This window comes from Cyclopterus lumpus, chromosome 14, assembly GCF_009769545.1.
Source record: "Cyclopterus lumpus isolate fCycLum1 chromosome 14, fCycLum1.pri, whole genome shotgun sequence".
Lineage (NCBI taxonomy): Eukaryota > Metazoa > Chordata > Actinopteri > Perciformes > Cyclopteridae > Cyclopterus > Cyclopterus lumpus.
Genome location: NC_046979.1, coordinates 14,352,767 through 14,376,371, shown reverse-complemented (window position 1 = coordinate 14,376,371; position 23,605 = coordinate 14,352,767). Strand labels below are relative to the sequence as shown.

The window sequence follows — 23,605 nt, the reverse complement described above, 5'->3', positions numbered from 1 at the left end:
TTCACTTTTTAATGTCAGAACTGCAAAGACTTCACCTCTTCGTCAAGCACGAGTCACACGTGGAGAACTAATGAGAGCATCATTAAATCTCTGAACAGAGCTCCCCGATGAAAGGAATATTAAAGTGAAATGAATTTCCCTGCTCCTGGATCCCTACTGTGAAATGACGATTTGGTATTTTTAGGATGACAACCGATCTATGTATGAGTGCACGTCTGAGTGACTACGTAGAGACCACAGAGCAATACCAGTGTCCTCATTCCAACAGTGAGCGCCGCTGTGCTGATGCGGATGCTGCTGCTGCGCCGCATATCGCCACATCGGCGCAGCTCAAATCCGGGACGAGGACCACATCCCAGGTAAGACCGATTGTCTCCTCTGCAAAGAGTAGAAATAGTGTTCAGACATTTTATTTTTGTGATCGGTTTGGCGTGTGTGTGGAGCACGTCTTGCATGGCCGTCGGGTTTCTCCACCCGCAGTGAAGACCCAATATGCGCATAAACAGTGAGGGGAGATCGGCCGCTTGCTGCAAAGGGGAGACACCGCATGGGCGTAGTCCGGTATCTGCATGAGGGCTGCAGGCAGAACCGCACATCCAGGCCCGCAATCACTGCGCTAGAAGATACAGTGTGCTGCAGCTGGAGGCTACTGAGAGGTTGCGTGTTTACTTTGTGTCTCGAAAGGGTTGCGCTAAGCATCGTGTGTGGTTTTCTAGGGTTGCATGCGCAACTTCCTCATGCTGTCCCATGTTGAACTTTGCCAGGCCCTGAGGTGGTGTGAAGGTTATTGATCTGACCATCCAGTCGCCATGGAGCTGCACCTGTTCGCCACGGCCTGTCTCCTCTTTGGCAGGATAATGATAACTCATCAAACTCACAGTATGTGTCCGTTTTGTTTTTGTATTTGTCCATTTTTCAGATCGTTACATCGAGGCTGGACTCGTTGTAACCAAAGATAGTTTGACGTTGGGCACTCATCCATTTGAAGTTGGCTTTATAAAGGCCTATAATGATTATGACAACAAAGATTAATACAGTTGCAAAAGAAAAATCTAGTTGCTAAACTGAAAAGTTATACAATGCATGTTTTGAAGTAGGCCTAAGTCAATTTGAGATCGTGTCCATATTGTTCACGACAGACGGACAAAACAAATCAATTTAAAAAATGTCACCACAGAGATCAGTAAAGTTTCATTAGGATGATTTTTATCTTAATGCAGACGTTTAAATAGTCTCCTGACTTTATTACAAACACAAGTTATACTTTGAAACTGAATCAGAAGATGGGAGGGGTTTAAAATGCCTCTTTATAACAGTGACATCATCCCCTTGGACCTTTCATGTCCGCAGCAGAGACCTACATTAACATTACCATATATATGCAATAGTGCTACAGAGCCTCAAAGTGTTCAATATTCAATAAACACATAAATAGTGTTACATTTTTAATGAGTCAGCATCAACGGGAAGGGCCAGTATTAACAGCAGCAGCTAATGTTTTAAAGATGTTCAAGATGAAACAGAAGAAACAAACTGAGGACAAATTAGACACAGGTTGAACCAATCAGGGCGAGGCAAGTGATCACAAGGACGGGAACAGAAAGACAGGAAGTAAAGCCAGACAAGACCCAAAAGGAGACAACTTTCAAACTAAGGAAACAAGCAAAGGACCATAACAATGACCACATACATCATTTACATGGTATAAAAATGAGTTGCATTTTAGTTATTGCTTCCTTTAATTTGATACATTATGCTTTACACACTCTATTCATATGTTTATTCATTTCATAATGTGTGCATCTCTTTCAGTGAACTCAGTGTCCACGTTTCTGTTCACTCCTCGCGGGCCCCAGATGTTTCCGTGTCTAACATACCTGGAGCGAAACGTCAGGGTGGACTGTGAGTTTCCACCTACCTACCAGGTCCCCGGCCCCTACTGTGAGTATCGGCAGGACAGCCGCCTGGTGGGCAGCACCTTCCCCAACACCGTCATCTACGTGTCCACAGAGGACCGCAGGAGGAGCAACGTCAGCCTGGTCACTCCGAATCTGTGCCGTCTCACCTGGGCCCCGCTGGCTGATGAGAAGCCTTTCACCTACACCTGCAGGGTTTACCAGGGCAGCAGCTGGAAGGAGAACAGCATGGCGGTCCATCACAGTGAGTAGAGTTTGGATCTTTCAGGGTTATTTGGGTCTTCGTTTGTCCTCTAAACATCAACCGAAACAATATCTCAATTTAAATTCTGCTCTATTACAGGGATTCTTCCAATCTGCTCTGCAATCAGTGTGATGTTCAAATCAGCGCCATGGTTCTTGTCTCTGGTCATGTCACTCCCCATGGCTGTGGGTCTCCTGAGTCCGTGAACTCTCACTTTCACACGGTACCGACTCAATGGACCTTTCTTACATGATTTGTGACTCACTGTGATTTGATGGTTGGTGGTTGACTCTGTGTGGGATGATTTTATTTTCTCTTATTTTATTTATTCAGGCTCGGTGTCGAAGCCTTGAAACCCCCTCTAAATAAATCAGACTGGATGAAATCAACCTTCAATTGAGCATTGGGCTATTCTTTAAAAACATACCTTTTGTGGTGTGAAAGATTTTATATAACATGTCAAAAATCATTTTCACCACTGTACCTTGAACACCATTGTTTCATAATGATTTCAAAATGGGAAATAAATCATGACAATATAAATTGAAAGACATTGAGAACAAATGCAACAGTGAATGAACACGTTTTTAATCCGTCGTGTTGATCGGGTTACCTTTGTAAATAAGATGAACTGGGACTTATTCATTAAAACAATCATCAAAGTCGTCAATGGCCGAATAAATATACATTTTGTGTTTTTTGTAGAAAAAAAGAAAAACAGATGCTTCCTATAGATTTATATTGCGTCGTATATTAATGCTCTGGACACAAATGGGTTTGATTATATACACTGGCATTAAAAGTGGAGACCTTCCCTCAAACACTAAAGGAACACAGAGCTTTTTGATTGGATTTATTAAGATACCGACTCATGAAAACGTGTCGGTCAGTTCACCCACTTCAAAAAAAAAAGTGGTTTGCTCAACTATAGATATATACTATGCAACCCTGACAGGTATTCAGGTGTCTGACGTGGCTATTGAGTAAAAGTAATGGATATCCCCTCAAACACTGTCTTTCCTGCTAGCGATGCTAATCTCTGATACCTTCAGTACCTTTAAGTAGAATTAAGACATCTGTATACTGGACCCCCCCTGGAGGGGGGGTTCACCTTGTCATAGTCTCTTGTCTACTCCCCCTGGACAGCAATAAGGCAAATACCTGATTGGGAAGAGCTTCGGGGAAAAGACTCTAATGTCAGCGCTCCATGTTTCAGTCAGTGCTTTGATGCTAATCTGCCATGCAGCTTCAAAAGACATGCAGATGTGTGACAGTTTAAATTGCTAGTTTGCAAAGTTTGTTTAATGATGTGGACGATGTGGAGGTGCGCAAGCTGCAGTCTCGTACTTATAGTGATACTGCGGCTGAATAACAAAGTTGTTTCTTATGCAGCTTAAGTAATAAACCGGTTGACAGACATCGCCAAGATGGTGTGTGGTGAAAACAGGTGCGATGTTTCGCACAGCAAATATGATTTGTTTAAATTAGACATCGCTCACCTACTGTATAAGTACGCATGTATTAATGTACACAGAATATGTGTTGTGTGACAGAATATTGAAGCTTCACGTCTTTTTTTCAAAGCTGCTACCATTTTAATATGTTATGTTTACAGGGCATACACACACAAACACACACACACATTCAATTATGGCCTTTGTGGGCTCTCTTTATGCTGCCAATTTAATTTGAATGCTATTTTATCTTTTACTTTTGATATCACACTTTTAACAATAATTGTATCCGCACTGCCTTTTTGTTTTATGTATTATTTGCCAACTAGTCCTTGCAATAAAGATGTCTTTATATTTTTTTAAATAGATAAGTCAGCTTGTTTTGTTTATTTTCTTCTACCACCCAATGCTATAGCAAAACTATGGTAACTAACTATAGTAACTAATAAAGGGTATGCACAATAAAAGTGTACTCTATTCTCTCTGCACAAGTCACTATTTCTATATAGAATACATTCATGCTGATAATACAATTACTTGTTATGGCTTAAGATGATCAACAAGATCTCCACACCCAATCAGCATAAGAAATGGACTGAATTAAGAGGTCTGAAGCTCTGATTGTGTATCAAGCACAGCTCACCTCCCTCTTGCACTTGATTTACTCAAAGCATGTGTAGTTGCTGTTTTATTATTTGACCGTTTTGGTTACAGCCTTTGGCCTGCAGGGGGCGCCCTTGTTTAGCACTAACGTTTGACAGCCCCTGAGAACACACAGTATGTTCACGGTGTTGAAGTTGAGCCCCGACATATACTTCATGATCGAGTGATCTTTTTAAAAGAAATTGATCATCTTTGTCATTAGTGAATAATGAAAATGGTTTTGTTCTATTCAGCACGGTGTTTGTACCGGGACATTTAAAACTGAACGGAGCCATCATTACATGTCATACACATAAACCGACCTTTCAGAGGACAAATGTGTACTTTTTACCTCACTAGATACCTACAGTAATTACTGGTTACTTTGGACAATTTAAAACATGTGTTGCATTGTCATTTATCAATCAGCCAGCAGTATATAAAGACATTAAAATAGATCAACACACGGTTGTATTGCTGCTTTTAATTTCAGTAAAAGATCTCCACACTTCTTCCACCAGTGCACAAAAGTAGAACGATCTATTGTGAAACGCCTATTCCTGAATAACATTGTGTGATATCAATTTCTGGATGACTTTGATGATAAATAAGCATGTCATGTTGAAACCCCCGAGTTATGCAGTGCTTGATATTTTCCAAAAGAACACAGTCTCACGCTGTCTTCCATACGTTGTCTCTCATGTGTTCATGAAAAGAGGCACGAGCCAAAAACTATAATCGTGGCCATCAAATCCCACAGTTGGTTTATACATATCTAACTTTAATGTGGGACATGTTTCAATTGTTGAGGGACTCAGTGTGCATAAAAAGGCAAATACTATGTGGACTATGGAGTAACATTTTATTTATTTTTTAGTTGTTGTAGTGTTGGGAAAGAGTCTAAAAGGACAAAAGTTGAAGACATGTTGCCCTTCAGTAAGAAGAAGCATTTCGTCCCTTGAAGACGTCGTCTCAAAACTGTGCTGCGAAAAACAACAGCGTCACTAGCGGTAAAGACAAATAAAAGAATAAGATAAAGCAGCTGCAGCTGATGTCACTTCCTGTGATAATAAGTATCGTGCAGATGAGAGAAACCAGTGGAAAAATTGTCTGCATGGAAATGACATGGGCTCTTCGTACAAAGGAACAAATGAAAATACTACGTTTGGCTTCCTGTCCTTATAAATAACCTTCAACTATCCATCATCAGTCAGTAACAGACAAAAAAGTGCTAAAGTAATGCAAAATGTACAAGCTGCGACCGTAATCGGGGAGTAAATACATTTCCCTTGAAACGTAACTGAGAATGTAGTTTAGTTGTATGAGAACATCATTTTGTTGGAGACATCGATGCAGCTACAACATTCAAAACGGCAAAGGATATGAGTGTAATTAACATCAGTAACAAAAAGATTATGACAGTGGGTTTATAACCCAACAGTAACATGAGAGATGGCACTAACACAATACTCCATTAATGCTAAATTGGGTCAGTATTTCAGATCAGTGTCTTACTTTATGAAAGTGTTACCAAAAGGCTGGAGTGCCCCTTCAACAGAAATAAATAACGCCATCTACATTATTCTCGACCATTTCCTCCTCTCAAAAACACTTACTTGTTACTGACATTGTATTATATTGTGCCTGAAAAATACACTGTAGCATCTTTATGTAGGAGCAGTTTATTGGAGCATTTCTTTTAAATTTTCTATTGCAAGCAACTATGATTCTGTCACCCTGTGCCAAGATGCAGCCAGAGTCGTGTGCCCTCATAGGACCTGCTTCCTGTTCAATTATCATGTGATGGGACTTGATCAGCTGCTGCAAGGTTAATGTCGTCATGAATTCTTCTTCCTCTGAAAGAAACAGGGATGCATTGCAGGTCTGACGCAGGGTGTGCATGTGCATATTGTGTTGTACATTAGCAAAGCTCCAGTGGCCCAGACCACCTAATCACCTGGCTTTGCCTGGGCGACACAGATAAATTAGCCCGGCCCCAGCTCAGGCCACAGAAACATGGCAGGAATAATCAGGATCAGCTCTGAGCATTACACAAGCATTCATCTTCCCCTGCATGCAGATGTTAATAGAGGTTATGCTGCTTTTTCTATGAGTCAATTAAGAGCATCAACCAGGAGTGTTGACGTGACGTGTTAACGCACGCAAGTCCTTCCGTCCATCTGTCCGTGTGTGTGTGTGTGTCCATGTGTGCGTGCGTGCGCCAGGAGGACACCTTTAAACCACATCTGTGTCATGAGGTAATGATTGAGTTGTGTGTGTTGTTCTGTAGAAGAATCTGTGCCTTCAAGAAGTCAAGAAAGACGAATGTTAGTCGTTGTTAAATAAATCATGAGTGATACATTTGTGATAAATTACAGCCACAAGTTACTCACAGACCAATATAAAATGAGAGCAAGAGTACGGATCTTTTTTATTCCATAAATAAACGGAAATGTAAAAAATCAGAAGTTGCTGTCTAAACACCCTCTTGGCAAAAAACTAAACAAAATACTTTTCCTGCAAGTCTTCCATACTTGATCCTTATTGTAACTTTAGAGGTGGGTCATACGTATGTCAGAGAGCATGTTCTGTAACCAATGAGGCTGACAAGACCCAGTCAAACAAATAAATGACAGTGGGTGTCCCTTTAACCCCACTCAGCCACCCACCTTGCTTCTACTAATAAACTTTATTGACCAGTCAGGCAGGAGAGGTGACCCGACGGCTCTGGAAACAACAACCACTTAAGGGGTAGAGGCTTTGTGATCTGCCTCCCTGCTGTTGAATGGCTCTCATTATGGGATACATTGTGTGTGAAGCAGGCTGTGTATGTTAAACTGGCTACTAAGATGTTGGAGGAACAGAGTGATGAAAGAAGTACCTTTTTAGATTACATAAAATTACAATAATGCACGTTTCCTTATGATAACAAGGCCGTTGGGATGTGCTGCTGTGTGCATTGCAACTGATCTTTTTAACTGATTCTACTATCAAAATTGATAAACAAAGTTGGAGACATTAAACAATGCTTTGTATTTTTTGCTGTAACGTGGCTTCATTTAAGGAAACAAGCATGTTATCACCGATGTCAAGTGTGTCACTTTTGACAGAAACCATAGTGTCACAACATCTGCTTTCTGTCCTGCTCCATTTGCTTTATTAATATATGCTTCAATATTTCCCTTCCTCAATGAAACCAGGCTCGAAAGAAACGCTTCAGGTGGCAACAGGAAACAGACCACATGGAAGATGACTAATGATCAATTTGTTTGCTACCATAAAAATCGGTTTCCAGGAAGCAGCCAGTTCATGTGAATGCTCCACAGTTAGCCACCATCTAAGTTTCACAGGTGTTCAGTGACAACCGCAGGATTTCAATCTGGAACTGATTAAGAATCCTTATTAGCACCTGTTGATAAAGAAAAGGTGACAGATTAATCTGCTGATCTACTCCTGTTTTAAGATTGTACCTCAAATGTCTTGAACTTTTTCTTTCTTATAGTTCCGACACATCTTTTGAACACAGCAACCAAAGACTTTTCTTTGGTTGCTGTGTTCCCCAATGGAAGCAACCTTTACTTGAAGAGCTTAGTGACCTGTGCGACCTGGCATGACCTCTGACTATCAGGACGTGGGCTTAGTGACGGGTGTCCATCTTTCTCGAGTCTCACTCCTCACAGCCAGCTTCACTGTTTGAGATGCTCGGGAGTTGCGCAATAACTTCAATTCACGCCGGGTTAGGGTGTCAAAGGTCTCGTCTTCCCTTAACCACTAAGCAATGCAGTAAAGATCATCCAAAACACTTAGACTGAAGTAAGAGTTGATGTCTGTGGGCAGCAACATAAATAAACTAATGTAGATATTAGCTAGATATTAGGCTATTATAGTGAAAACATTTCTGGATACAACCTGTGGGGCACTAACAAAAGGCAGTCAGAGCCGAGGGAACAGAAAGAAGCATCCTGAAATGTTCCAGAAGTCTATAGGAACACTAAAATGCTACACAGGGACCAAACTAATATATATATATATATATATATATATATATATATATATATATATATACAGTATATGAGCAGACAGATTCAACTTAAAATGAATACAGAACATGTAGAAAGTTAGATGCCGTTGATGTACATTAGGTGTCATTATGTTGCCTTAAAATGCTCCTATGAGGAAGACACACAGATCACATTTAGTTTTTCTTCCTTTAATTGCATGTGCACATTTATTCACTGAATGGGTTACATAGATAACTGCATTATTTAAAAAAATACCTGAATGTGGATATCAACGATAAAATATGACTGCATTTCATTTTCCCTTGAAAAATGTGTGCACATAAGTGGGTTTCAACATGTGTTTAATGTCCAAGATTACATTGCACTCTCTCTATTAAATCATAAATCTCATTTGTTCAAGGTAGCATTTTGAGCCATTATAAAAGTTCTCCCGTCACACATTTATTTCTGATAAGCTTTCACAATTGCAGACGTAGTAGCATTATTCTGAGATATAATTATCTTCTGTTTACTGAATTCCTTTCCTTGAGTTTTGTCTGAACAGATGATTTCATGTTTACAAAAAAAACTTTAAAAATGTATAATTTCACACAAATAGATATTCTGATTTAAAATGACTTACTGTCACAAAATATTTACTAGAAAATAATGGCTATAATCCTCCAACACATTAGAAATACCAAGGCAGATGGTGCATTACTCAGGTCTAAACACTATCATTCAAATACATAAAAACAAAACAAAAACTATTTACAAAACAATTTGTCAAAAATGAAGACAAACTCAATACATTACTTACTGAGGAGAATGGCAGGAAAAATCCCTTCAACACTTCAGAGGTAAACTATTTTGAGGTATGAGTGTTCGTATATTTATTGTTATGGTTTGGACTCATATATGTAAACAACCATTTCTGACACAATCATACATACAGTATAATACTTCAATATAATCCGAACAAGTCATTCAAACCCCTCATATATAAAAATGTACGACAAAGGAAAATAATATGTACAGCATTATAAGTCTGTGAGACTGTGTGGGTGCACGGTCTTTACTGTGTGTGGCAGAGTAGAAACTCTTTGGTGCATAAAAACAGCTGCTGGGAGGTACACAGCATCAAATCGTGTGCTGTGTCAGCGAAACTTTGAAGGCCATCATTTCCAGTCAATTTAGGGATCTCTATCTGCTAATTCTCCCACTGTATCATTCATCTTCAGTGAGGTGAAAATCTCTAAATTCTACAAAATGTCCTTTTTTCAGAATGTGACAAAAAACAACTTTGGTTTCAACTTGATCACCGTTTTTTTTTTCCAGTTTTTCATAACTTCCAGTGTAGCAGAATGTCCTAATGTCAAAGACGTTAATGTGAGTTGGGGAGATGTCCCCTGATAGCAACATTGAGTCCCAAAAGGCGAATTAAGATGTTTAGGATTATTCTTGACAGCCACGTTTTCTAAACTGCATGTAGACACTATTAATGTAAAAGGGAGCATTCAAACTTATCTACAATAAAGGATATTGATCTTAAATCTTAATATTTAATTTACTTCTTCAATGTTAGTTTGACATAATAAAACAAATACAGCATATCATGTAACTCAAACACAGTATATACATTGTACACATTTTTGTACAAGCAAAGTACAAAGCAAGAATCCAATTATAAACTACAATTAAAATAAAAACATAAATAAATACCTTCATACAGTGAATGAAAATAAATTTCAGTCAGAGATGCAGCTTGTCTCACGATCTCTAATGAAATCTAATGGTGGGGAGATATGGCTGATATTCAATTTGAGTTGTATTTGATAGCACTGTACCAAGATATCTGTGAATAAACATTTAATCTATGTACACACCGATGAAATGTTCTGGATTTATTGGTGTTTGTGTCATAGTATGCTATGTGATGTTGTCTATTGCTGGACATGTCCTGTTCTCAGTCACCATTTTAGCTATAAAAGTTAAAGGTCCTTGAGCATACAGTCAAATGAGCGCCAAAAGGTTTAAGCTGATGGGTCCAGTAGTATATGAGATCAGCCTTGGAGACACACACACACACACGCACACACATGCACAGGCTTACGCCTGGCGGAGATAATAAAGATGATTAACATGTATCAATATGCAGATGATACACTGATCTTACTAGATTACCACTCATTTGCCAGTATGGGCTTTTCATTCAACCCTCAAAAACTCCCATATCAGACTATATAGAACATATCTAGCAGGCTTTTGCTCCATTAGAATGTAATATCAACTTCTCCTTTAAAGATATGGGTGCCATTTTAGACTTAAAACTTGACATTTTAAGCACTGAAACAAAAAAAAACACTGCTTAATGATTCAGCTCAATATATCCCGATCTGTTGGCCCCAAATTACCCCAAAAGTGGCTCATTTCACTGGGTGGTTGCTAGTAAAGAACTGATTTTAAAACTTCTTGTGTGTGTGTGTGTGTAAATAGCTATAACTGTGTTGTTGTGTCCTTACTGCAATTTCAGGTCCCACAAGTATGCTCAGCTGGGCCGACTGGCTGCTGCAAAGTTCATTCCTAAATCACAAGGTGTTTGTGCAGTGTTGGTCTAATGTTGGACTGGCCACAAATCATACATTTTGAGAAATTAATTTTGCGAGGCACTCTTCTAGGTTTTGTCTTATGTAAAACATTGTAATGTATATGTTTATATGAACACAAATCAGCAATAATAAACAAATATATTCATGTTTAATTATGTTCAGGTAATTGAAAACGAGGCTAGTTTGATAATGCTGGCTTGTCTCTCATTAAACTTCTCTCTGCAGAGCTTATGTTCAATGCAGTTATCAATTAAACTGTATGTATTGTTATACATGGAGCTGCAACTCAAAACAAGTAAAACATTTTTTAATTAGTTTTTGCCAAATGCTCTGCGGAACGTGACGGCTGTGGCTGATTTCCATTTTCCAGTCCCTGAATGAAGGTGAGCGGTGGCGGGATGCTGAGAAAAACCTGTGAGGGAAAATGGAAAATGTTCAGGGATGAGAAACATGGGCAAGAAAACGAGACATTTTATTGGTTATAGTTTATACTCACTGACAGACTACTTGTTAGTCTCACCTGTTGTGATCCACCATGCGTCCTAGCCTGACACCCAGCTATGTGTGGTGGTCTTCACCCTCTGGGGGTACCCATGAGGCCCAGCTGTGGGGTCAAAGTTAAAGTCCAGTGCTCCGCCATCCATGAGGGTGTCATGGAGGACAGTCTCCATGTCGCATTCAAACCTCTCAATGGACACGTTGTCCAGGTCACTGGGCAGCCGCTCCTGGTGATGACTGTGTGGGTGAATAAAGTTGAGTTCCCTGTAGCCGCTGTTGCTGCCGTAGCTCGCCGAAACAGCGTTATTGTGTGTTGGGTGTCCACGCGGGAACTGCACGAATGTCCTCAGGCTGGTCATTCGAGGAGGGGCCCCTGAAAGACTAGTCAGGCTCGTCAGGGGGATCATGTTACAGTTATTCAAATCTTGTGAGGTTGAAGGACCCTGGCTATGTATATCTTGTGGATTTACATGAGGAACTAAATGTCTTTGAGGAGGAGTCATCATTTTTACTCCATTATGACACCCCATGTGGCTCTGGCGGCTGTAAGTGGGCATTAGACAACCTCCCCTCCCCACTTGAGACACCTGTGTATCTCTACTGGCTTCTGCGTCTGAGGTCAGCAGCTCTTTGAGGAGGCCAGCAGGACAAATATACTGGTTTTCATAAACCCTAAAGCCTGGCTTGGTCTCTGGAAGCATCTGCATGGGAGCAGGAGTCAGGGAGTTCATCCTCACCTGGCTGTACATGCACTTACGGTAGTCCTTCTGTGGGTGCGGGGTCAAGCCAGTGGAGCTGTAGGGACTCTGAAGCATGGCAGCATTTGATGAATGTGGGGAGTCAGACCCTAGCTGGGCTTTAGGAGACAGCACGCTCAGGTTGTCCAGCAGACTCTCCATGACTCTCTCGGAGCCATGTTGGCCCATGGATCCAGCGACCTCAGACAGGCTGGGCAGGGTGGAGGTTATCTTGCTCCCCGCTGCCCCAGGGTACATCATGTGACCATCAGACTCCCCCAGGTCATCCTGTTCAGAAGGAAAAGGTGAATGGCAGCTACTCAGCGTGCTGGCGTCAGAGCTGGTGCGCGTCCTGAAGGAGCTCCAGGCTTCAAAGTCCTCGTTACTGTGGGAGTTTGGGCTTCCCAGCCAGTTAGAGTACTGGGATCCAGGGCTGCCTGCTCCTCCCTCATCTGCTTCCTGTAGAGACATCTAAGGACAGAAAAACATTAAAGGTTACACCGGCTGACATAAGAATTACCAGTGTATTATTAACTTACATCAAAATGATGGGAATAGTTTGACATTTTGGGGAATGCGCTTATTCGTTCGCTTGCCAAGAGTTAGATGAGAACACCGACACCACTCTCATATCTGAAGTTACCACCACTGATTGGTTAGCCTAGCTCAATATTATACTGGGAATCTCCTGGCTAGCCGAGCTATGTCCAAAGGTGACAAAATGTCCGCAGTAACTTAACATAAATTAAATGTTAAAAATGAGAAGAAAATATTGCCAACCTTTATACCGATTGATTGTTTGAGTAAGTGAGTGTAGTGGTAATACAAGGGAAAGTTTACCTTTTTCTTTGTGGCCCTTCCTCTGCTCTTGGTGAACTTACTGTTGTTGTCCATGGAGGCAGCTCTGCGGCGAGGTGACTTTCCGCTCTTACCCCCCTCCGGGTTCAGCATCCACCAGGAGCTTTTCCCCGTTCCCTCGTTTTGGATGCGCACAAAGCGGCTGTGCAAGGAAAGGTTGTGTCTGATGGAGTTCTGGGTGGGACACAAGGGCATCATGTGTAAGGTGTGTGGAGGCTACAATGCAGCTAGAAGCATCAACATAACTCCACAACTATTTTCCAAAGATGAAGTCTTTCTTTTCAAAGGTTATTATTTTTCTCATGAATTATTCTAGTCTATAAATGATGTTGTTGTTTAAATATTACATACGGACCCTTTGGTGCAACAATGAGCAACTGTGAGTGAAATAAGGTGTATTGCTGCAGAGGAAATGTTTGTCATTTTTCATACTGAATGGAGAAGAAGATGGTAGTCAAAGCCAGCAGATGAACAGGAAGTATGCATATGTCCATATCCTCCGTCAGCAGTATTATGTCTACTGAGCCTTTTCCAATCCCTCTTCACGATCTCCAGCAAAATGCATTAGTTACTTTGGCATGAGGGAGCGAGGGATGGACGGGATGTGTGGTGTCATTTATTTTACACTAAATAAACATCTGTTATTTAGTACAGCTGGAGTACAATATATCCGTTTCTGAACTTGATGGCGAACCAACAAAGTAAAAGATGGCATCACACTTAATGCGCAATAATAGAACTGAAAAGATCTTTCTCCAAACAAAAGATATATATTGAAAAAATATTTACACAAAGTATAAACAGTATGCCATGATCAGCTAGGCAAGGTTTATTCAAAATTAGCGTTAGAGCATTTTCACTAATATATATATATTTATATACATACTTTTAAAGTCGATGTTGTTTAGCTTTTGTCCTTACATACTTTTAGTTGAAGCTGTGAATTTATTATTTAATAGTGGTCATCCTACTCCTTCCTCACTGTCGGCCATAATCATATGTTTCCTGTGATTTACAACAAGCAGATTATTTTTACTGAAAGAGCAGATTAAAAAAAAACTCATCCTAAATAAGAAAGGCTGTATTACTTTGGGTTTAACCAACTTTTGTATGCGGTCACATTTGTCCTTGTGCCAACATGTATACACCTAAAGCCTCATTCAGTACATTTTCTCTAATGCTATGTTATGAACTCTGAAAGAGACGCAGAGGCGCCTCCTGCGGTACTTCTCTCAGAAAGAAAAACAACGATAGAGAGACGGTCACTCTCACACAGGACACAGATGTACTGTCTAGCCTGGTCTCTCTGGACAAAACATGTTGGTTTGGGGTTGAGGGCATTCAGTGCATATTAATCATCCGAATGTGACACATTCAAGCATATTAATAGGATTTATTATATATTGAAGATGGCTCTATAAAGTAATCTAAATAAATAAATGTGACAAATGTAGCTGCTTACTTAGACCGGAAGGACACTTCAAATAATTGTAAGAATAGAACAAGCTGAAGAATATTGTTTTGGCTAACTATCCCTATACGAAGGCACTGAACCAGAGCAACTTCAACCTCAAACTATACATCCACTTGTAAAGCCCGAGCCTCAGAGTGGAGGCAGCGGGCTGTGCATGAATGAGACATTTTTCCTGAAAAAGAACTCGAGGGAGGTTACAGGGTTCGAAGTGAGGATGGGGAGGGCCTGACAGAGGGAGAGGATTTTTGCCGGCAGAGCTGGGGTCAATGAGTTCACTGTGTACTGAACACAAACTCTTTAGCTGGCGCTGACAGAGACATGCAAACAGGTTGGATGGAGTAGGAACAGAGAGTGGAGGAGAAGCATCAGATGTGACGTGCTGCCGGGTCGGTGTGTTGCCCCCCCCCTTGTGAACCGGACTCCTCCACCGACTGTTTTAAATAAGGCTTCCTGCATCCTGCACATGCAGACTGGCGCTCACTGCATGGCCTCAAAATGCAACGCTCAATCTGACTCGTGTTCATTTGATTCGTGACCTTTTCTCTTCCTTTTTTTTGTAAGAGGAAGACAGGAAATGAGTCATTAGCAGAGAACCTGAGATCTGAGCAGGGTGCTGCACAGACTCTGTCTGTGAACCAACTTATATTCCACCAACTAAAATGACATGTCTTGCTCACACACAGTTGAGATCACTAGTGATATGCAAATGTCTGTAGCCTCTGATTAGTGCCTACAAAGAATCATGGACTGCATGACTGGGCCCTGGGAAGGGGAATTCTCTACTCCGCCAGAGATAATCCTTGTCTGAGACAGACCTCACCTCAGCCCAAAGAGAACAAAAGACATCCCTGCCTCACTAATTCAGGAGGTGCCCCATTCACACATTATGTCTGTGAAAGCCAGACCCATGGTGGCCTATATGTTTCATTGTTGCTAAAGTTATTTATAAAACATAATGTTAAGGCCCTCATCTTTTAACTTAGCTTTGAAGGAGGGAAATTTGTGCACCTGTAACTGCATGGCAGCTCATGTGAATTAATTGCATTAAGAAATCTAGACGCTCTCTATTGACCTTCCATGGCAACCAGGGGAGTTCCCATGCACAGATTATGAAGGCCTCTAAGTGACATCAATGTGTAAGAGAGTAGATGTATTGAGTAATGTCAGCAGGAATCCAACACAAGCTGGTGCACAAGTTAAGATGCATTACATACAGTGTATCTCATTTTAAAGTATTTTAATATAATGCTAATTGGCAATTAGCCAATCTTGAGTTGAGGTACACATATATTGCATTGTGTTTGTGTATGGCAATTGATTTGTATGTGCTTAAAATGTATTTTCAAAACCAATTCTGCATCATACTTTGCTTTATAGTGACCGAAAATCTATTGGCCTTCAATTAATCTTATGTGCTAAGAAGAAATATATTATAGACTATATTAGTTTATATCAAGCTTTGTGAAGGAGACGCAACAAAAGGAAACAAACTGTCTCTCCACTGAAGAACACTTGAGCGTTACCCTCACACTGACCCCAGGTCAGCCGGTGCAGGGAAGCCTGACCTGGGAATGCTCTTCTTGCTTCTGACGCAATCTATTTTCAGTTTGTCCACGCTGTAAATGCAGTGCAGCGGAAAGCAGTTGTCTCTCAGCAGACTGAGTCCACCTGCCGCTACTGATAAAATAAATGCTTATATATTGTTAGAATGTTATGCTTTTGTCAGGCCTACTCAAATTCAGAATAACACATAGGGTGAAATTTGTGTCTGGGAATGTGCGGCTGTCTCGTCTTGGAAACAACACACCCGAATTGACTAGTCTCATCGAAATGTTGACTGGCCTTGCATGGCGCAGTCCTGTGAGATGAAATCAACGATCTCTACATCATCTGTGATCAATGACCCCGAGACAAGCTGCATGAAGCAACTCCACAACAATCCAATTGACACAGCTGCTGTGTCTTGTGCAGTGAAGCATGAGGCTTGCAGTAACGGTCTCGGGATAAGTAAACAAACAAGGGCCAGTTGCAGGGACAGGTGCAGCCGCAGTGAAAGTGGCCTCACTTGCAACTGGTCCCAACGTTTTACATACAGTGCAGCGCCAGACACAACCACAGCAGAGAGGATCCCCCAGGAGACCCACTGCTGGGGACCAGATGCTGCCTAATTCAGTAACTCAGTATTATATAAATGATGAGGCCTGATATTGAGTTTGAGATGAACAACTGTAGGGAAAAAGAGAATCACTTCCCATCTACGTGCATGTGGCGGCATCATGCCGCTACAGTTAACACGACAATAGTGAAGTGAGATGATGTGACTTTGATATGACATCATTGTTCTTACTTCTAATCAGAGCTTCAGTGACCCTCAATTCCATTGTTTTTGTGGTTGCTTCTGCCCAAAGGTTTTGAAACAAAAGTTATGGTGAATGAGGAAGCACGTGAAACAATTGCACATAAATCAACATCACATTAACAGTGAAATAAGGAAGTATGCGGATCTCTTTGGGTGCCATTGACTACAAAGGGTTCAGCTGTGGTACACTTCATGAGCGGTTTGTTGGAGTCCCCTGAGACGTCCAACTAGTTGATTGTGTAGATCACAATGTCAATGCACAGATTGACTTCCTATTAGTGATAATAAGTTGATATATTTGAACTCAGTACAATATAATGTGTTTTTTAAGGTGATAGATAACACATTATGGGACAAATTAAGCTCATGTTCATTGTGTTCCCATTCACATATGTAAAAAATGTTAATTCATATTTTAAATTGGTTGGACTCAAAATTATGAAACAATATGTTGGTATCATACCGATACAATTCTGCTAAAAGATAGTACTGCAGCCATATTTCTTATTCCTGTAAAATGACAATGCAAGACAGGCACACGAGGTATTCTGTTTAGAAGCAGCTATATCTGTAAAGAAAAAAAGAAGGGGAAAAAAAAATCATATTAGTAAAAAAGGCAAATAATTATCTGGTGAGACAAGAGTTGACACTGCCTGACCTAAAATGAGTATGGTTAACGTACTGCTTCTTGATCTTATACCGTGTGATGCTCTGGGTGCAACAATACAATTGCAGAAGACAATTAATCAATGCTGTTATCTTTAATAACTGCCGTCATATCACTACCTCCCCAAAGCAAGTCAGGGGGTGTAAATAAGAATAGGAGAGCAAAGCACTTGCAGAGATTGCAGTAAAAGGGCAAGCCACTTCCTGGCAGTGTCTTCCTGTGCACCCCTCCCCCCCTTTCCCCTTTGACCCAGGAAGTACAAAAATGAGCATGCGGGACCTGAGTTTTTCTGTGACAGGGCGGTAAAAAGGCATGCGCTGCTGCAGAAGGAGAAGAGCCCTCCAGCTCGGCGTGGAGACCACGTCGCCTCTTCGTGGCTCCCAGCACAATGCAGGCTACTTCATTAACACTGAGCATCAAACTGAGTGACCTACTTCTGCGATGGCTTCAAAGTGGGACTATGAAAAGGAATGGGGAGCTTTGTGTTATACGCTCAGCGTTAGATAAACAAGGAGAGGGGGGCAAATGAGAATAAAACAGTTAAACGTCCTCACGTGACGCGCGATTGATTAAGAAACAACCTCCTACTAAATATTCAGACATACTAAGCTTATTGGAAATTTGATCTCTAATCTTTCCCAGCCTAATCTTGAGTGACACACATTCTTTGCACACTTTACCGTGTAAAAAGGCCAACTGTTACTTCTACAGGATCTGACACTAATCTCAGCTACCTCTGATCCCGTTTCTCTTTCTTCACACTATATTTCTTCGCCTCCCTCGGCACCCGTGAATATTACCCTGCGCAGGACTGCAAGACAATGCAGAAACCCAAATGCCACAGATTCCACAGGCTCAAACACGTGTAGACAGCAGACTGTACTCAGGCCTCAGCCCACAGCCAGCAAGTCAGCTGACTGCTTCCCTCCTTCCCTCAAGCCACGGTGGCTCCTCTTCGAAAGCCCCTGCCCCGAGCCTCCCTTTCTTCATGGGGTTACTTGAAGCTTTCAGTGGGCCTATTAAGTTAAGGACAGTCCTCCCTTTTTAACCTTGTGATCCCAAAACAAATAGCTGGCAGCGATTCGGTTCCCACCCGCCTCCTGTTAGCCGCCTATTTTCAGGCCTGTGTCCCCAATTATAGCTCATAAACCAACCATTAAACTCCTGATTGATTAACAAAAAATTACCCTTTGCTCAACAAGAAATGGAAACTCAAGAATTTCCTTTCTCTGATTTGATAGACCACTGTGAATAATCTACAGCCGTACTTAAAGGCACAGTGGTGCTTTGAGCTAGAGGTCAGCATGATGACACAAGTCTAAGTCTGGAAACCGTGTTAAATATCTTAAATTACTGCATGAGCATACTAACATTTGCTACAGTAATTAGAAACTAAACACAGAGTCTTTTGAGGCTGATGTCATTGGTTTTCAAGTATTTGGTCATAAATCAGTGTTCATAAATCAAGTGTAGGACAAACTGACATTTTGACCTCATCATAGCACTCGATGAGAAGTACATTTCACACTGAGGGGAACACACATTTTATTAATCCATAAAGCACTGGTCCATAAATATCCAAACTGCCTTATATGTGTGCAGCACTACAAACCAATGGCTTGTACACACTTCATAACCTTTCAAAAGTTCAAGTAACTGTTGGTAAAATACTTACAACCTCCGCTTCAGTTAAACTCAGGAGTGCGACTTCCTGTTCCATTATTTAAGGTCACAGTTCACTGAGAAAAACAGTGGCACTGCCAGTAAGATGGTAAAGTACCGTGTATGCTGCACACTGCACTCATAGACCCAACAATATCCCAGGGGAACCACGTCTGCCAGTTGGCAGGGGCTCTCTCTTGTGGTAAAGGCGTGATGAGCACCACACCATTTTTAGAGGGAAAACAAAAAAGAATCTCCATGCCATGAGGGAGACAGGAAGCTCTCGCTGCGGCAGCAGCGTCGCCCTCGTCCTGCCCTCCACCCACCTTCAGTTTTCTAGGTGGAGCTGTATAATCACTGAGATTCAAACACAACGCCCTCCACCCACCATGAGGTCTCTGGCTTATCTCTAACTGTCATTACAATCACGGAACCTCATGCATGTGGATCCCAAAGTCAATACACGGGCCAGGATGTGGCACAACACAGAACACCAAGCAGGCTGAATATTTATTTACGCCTGTGGCAGGAACGTTGAAATGGAATAAAATGACTTTGCGTAGAATTAGATGCACAAACATGATCCATGTACGGTCTGTCCCATTAGTTCCTTCTCTTTTTCCAGCCCTGACCCTCATGTTTTGCAAGGCGGGGATGTTAACACATGGCACTGTTTTCCATCCACTCCGCAGGAAATGCATCATAGTTCATTGTGAGGGGACCGTCATGTTTTTTTAACAGGAAAGTGTAAAAATAACTATAAGCCGGTGGATCCAAGGCCCAGCCAAGCATGCCAACATTTAGGAATGCAGAGGTTGAAGTGGTGATGTGTTGGTTTAATATCAAAGATAAACAGGCTGGTGCTATTGTTATTGAGGCATTGCTGCTGCTGTGATTGGCACACAATGAAAAAAGGGGCTACAGTAAAAAAATATATGTTGTTGATTGTTGTAGCTATAGAGAGTTTATAGACATTTAAAAAAAAAAATTAAAAAAAAGTAAGAAAGACTATTATTTACAGATATTGGTGCTGAAAGGACAGTTTGGCTATGAAAACTCTCTGAGCCCCTTCAGCTGAAGGCCTGAAAGAGGGCAGGGAAGGAAGTGTAAGGATAAAGAGCAGCAATCCCTTTCTCCAAGCTGCAGCATCCGCTGAGGAAACTCTAGAAGACAAGGACACAAAGATATGAGCGCACAACTCAGGAATGGAGGAAGTTTGACGTTGTTCCCAGCATTCCCTTCTCCCGAGCCCCTTCCCCTCTGACACACTCCCCAACACTGATTGAGCTGTTTGCGTCGCCTCCTGTTATTGTTGGGGGGGCTCCGAACACTTTACTCCACGCCGCTTCTTGGCAAAAACCAGTGCATTCCCACTAGCCAGTGCGCCCGCTTATCCATGGGACCGAGTGCAGTTGAAGAACTGCAGAAAGACTCAGAAAAGGAGGAAAGGGAGGTTTAGCAGAGCCATAAAATCATTATGGAAGCTGCGATCAAGCTGCAATCAAGCTTTTCACAAGCGGGTGTTAGACAATGTGTCTTCACAAAGGCATTTCTTGACATAACTTTAAAATGATGTCTCATGGGGATACCGGGGTTACAAGAAGGGCTGCAAATATTAAATATGAATTGGACTCAAATTGTGTGAGCGTGTGCAGGTTTTAATTAGCATCTACTTTACTTTCTCTGTCTGCTTTTCCCCGCTTAATTTCTATCCCTCACGGGTGAGTAACCTCCTCACTCGGCGAGACAATATTAGGAACTGGATTAGCATGTTTGTACAGGCATTAGGCTACCGCTTTTCCCTTGTGCTAAATATTTCCAATACATTTCCAAGCCACAAAGCACAGCTTTGTAAACTGTACCAGTTTTTCCATGGGAGTGGAAAAGCTGCCTAGACCATGAGTCAGCATGTTTTGTGGTTATACTGGGTTGAGTGTTGCCCACGGAAGTTATTTCTCTGGAATAGCAAAATGTATAATCTGAAATCTGTGTTGATCCACATTGTTGTCGCACATTAATCTCATCCGTCAAACCAGATTTCAACCGTTGCTCAGTGAAGCCAGCATCTAGTCTCAAACCCCTCGTTGACAGGTGTATAATAAAACCTAAGATTGCTTTTTTTGTGTGCATTTTCTGATGTACCCAGTATTCTCTATACTAAACAAGTCCAATATTGTTGCACTGTTGGACTCCGGGATTGTACAGAGAAAAACATCCTCGAGCTCATGCGGGGTGTCAGTCAGGCTTGCTGGCTGGTCCTCTGCTGCCTCGGAGCTGTGTGTTTCCTCACTGACACAGCAGAGAGGCGTGCAGTGCACTGACAGAGGAAACCGCTCCACAACTTCAAAGGTTACTGACGTACCAAAGTTCAGCAGACAAACTCAAGAATAACTATTCAGCATTTTGAAACCCTGTTCATGGATTGTATAATCTTTTTCAACAAGGAAGACATATTTTACTCTAGGAGATGGGAGATAGTATAGTTTTCCAATTACTAATCTTTTCTGATGAATGACCATCACTGCCACTGAATGTGCACTCAATATTGGCCAGTTAGTGCCCTCTTTCTCTCTGTGGGTTCAATCGCTCAGTCATGTCCAACTGACTTGAGGACATCAGTGATGTCACACAAGGTATATTTGGCTGACGGTAGCAGAGAGAGTTGTTTAGTCGGTAAAACACAGGGGAAATATAAAAAGTCCAGCCATTATTTATTTTAATTATTGTGAGTATCAAATTGTTTTTAAAAATGCCTTCCTATATTTCCTATAATACAACAGTATGCAGCAGAATAGGATGGAGCCTGTTTGTATGCTGTGTTGAGGATTGAAGTGATTTAAGAGACCTTATGTTCAACTAAAGACTCAAAGAAATACAGCTTCTATAGAACGTTGCTCTCTCTGCTCACTTTAATAAAAAGTGATAAATCACAGCAGTCAGCCATCACAATGTTTGCCTGCTGGTTTCTACACGTTCAGATTAGGCTCTGGATAATATTCTGCTGCTGCCAAACGCATCGAATTACACTTGTCGTTATTTTATGTTGGTGTTTATATTTTGGGATTTGCGTTAAAGGGGTTAATGGTCACATCTCGACCATCAAACCATCCCAAGTGCATCCCCCTGTCAACGTGATGCTTGTATTCACGTGCACGCATGCACTCACCTTCCAGCCCGCGGAGCTGTTACTGTCTCCTTTATCCTTGAAGTAAGGCACATTCTTCACCATCCAGTCGTAAATCTGAGACAGTGTCAGTCTCTTCTCGGGTGAGCTGTCTATCGCTTTGGTGATCAGGTCCGCGTACGACATGTTGCCCCAGGCGTTGCGACGGGACGAGCTGCTCTTCCTCTGGCCGGAGTTGCCCAGGGGTGCGACACCCGGAGGAGGCACCTGTTGCTGCGGGCCGGGGAGCTGAAGAGGAGGAGGAGGAGGAGGAGGAGGAGGAGGAGGATGGTGGTGGTGGTGGTGATGATGATGTGGCTGCACACAGTTTCCCTCCCGACACTGGAACTCATTGCCGGGCACAGGCGGTTTCTGGTCGGCATACTCTTCGTAGTCCTCCTCTAACAAGCCGAGGTTGCTGATGAACTCGGAGTTTCCTCCCGGCTCCTGCTGCAAAGACGGAGCCGGGGACGACGTGTTGGAGCTGGCCGGGTCGCTGAGCTCCGGCCGGGGCAGCGGCCAGGTGCAGGACCGCGGGCGGGAGAGAGGCTCAAATTCCGGGTCTATTTCGACCGGCTGTGGTGGCGGTACCTCAGCCATGTCTGAGTCGCTCTCACTTTCACACAGACACTCACATACACAAAATAAATAATGAATGGGAAATCAACAGGTACAAAAAAAGAAAGAAAGAAATCTGGCGTTATCACACCAGATTCCAGTTCTAAGGTAGAAGATATAAAGAGAGGGTTGCAATGTCAGAGAACTGTTCAAGGTCTTCACTGAAGTTCAAACCATCCCGCACCGACTATCGCAACTCTCAAGTGTGCCGCTCTGTCAATAATGACACTCGTCCAGAGTCTGATGCTGCATTCAGGGTCCACTAACAGACTCGGTCTTTTGGGTTATACAACTTCACGGTGCGTTTGAGTGCTTTTTTGGTTGGTAATTCCTATATGGACCCGGTTTCAGATTAAATGTGTATTTTATGTGCAATGTATTTCTTTATCATTTTAAGTTTAAGTAGAAACTCATTAATTAGTGGTCTAGTCTTCATGGCTTCTCAGATTCACAAGAAGCTGTGGATTCTGGAGAAACGGGAGATTCAGGAGTTGAACATTACCAGACATTTGAGTTACTGTGAGATGCTGCCACGGTGACCGGCATTACAACCATAACACAAATTAAAGTTTGTATCGGCTCAGCAGTGAGTGAAAATACAGTAGGTATCCTTGTTATTAACACCAGGTTTTGAAACATATAATAAAAGTTGATCGATCATTATAGCTGCTTTTCAATCACTACATCGTGTTCAACGCTGTCA

At 41.9% G+C, this 23,605-nt stretch overlaps 2 protein-coding genes across 4 annotated transcripts; one reads left to right on the top strand and one right to left on the bottom strand.

Moving 5' to 3' along the window:
- The first annotated feature begins 271 nt into the window (after window positions 1-271).
- si:ch211-215c18.3 lies at window positions 272-3,285 on the top strand. 3 transcript variants are annotated; one of them, XM_034550584.1, is made up of 5 exons: window positions 276-359; window positions 507-656; window positions 765-879; window positions 1,813-2,160; window positions 2,260-3,285. In XM_034550584.1, exons 3-5 carry the CDS (start codon window positions 810-812, stop codon window positions 2,364-2,366), a joined length of 525 nt encoding a protein of 174 aa, XP_034406475.1. In that variant the 5' UTR covers window positions 276-359; window positions 507-656; window positions 765-809; the 3' UTR covers window positions 2,367-3,285. The 3 variants fall into 3 exon arrangements, with proteins under 3 accessions (XP_034406473.1, XP_034406475.1, XP_034406476.1); XM_034550582.1 differs by lacking the exon at window positions 507-656 and having other exon boundaries at window positions 272-359; XM_034550585.1 differs by lacking the exon at window positions 507-656 and having other exon boundaries at window positions 330-359; window positions 717-879.
- Window positions 3,286-8,602: 5,317 nt separating this feature from the next.
- Window positions 8,603-23,135, bottom strand: LOC117742401 (forkhead box protein O1-A-like). The gene is made up of 4 exons (XM_034549707.1): window positions 22,288-23,135; window positions 12,942-13,133; window positions 11,387-12,572; window positions 8,603-11,278 (listed from the first exon to the last, which is right to left on the bottom strand). The coding sequence occupies exons 1-3, from the start codon at window positions 22,882-22,884 to the stop codon at window positions 11,409-11,411; spliced, it is 1,953 nt and encodes a 650-aa protein (XP_034405598.1). The 5' UTR covers window positions 22,885-23,135; the 3' UTR covers window positions 8,603-11,278; window positions 11,387-11,408.
- Between the last annotated feature and the right edge of the window lie 470 nt (window positions 23,136-23,605).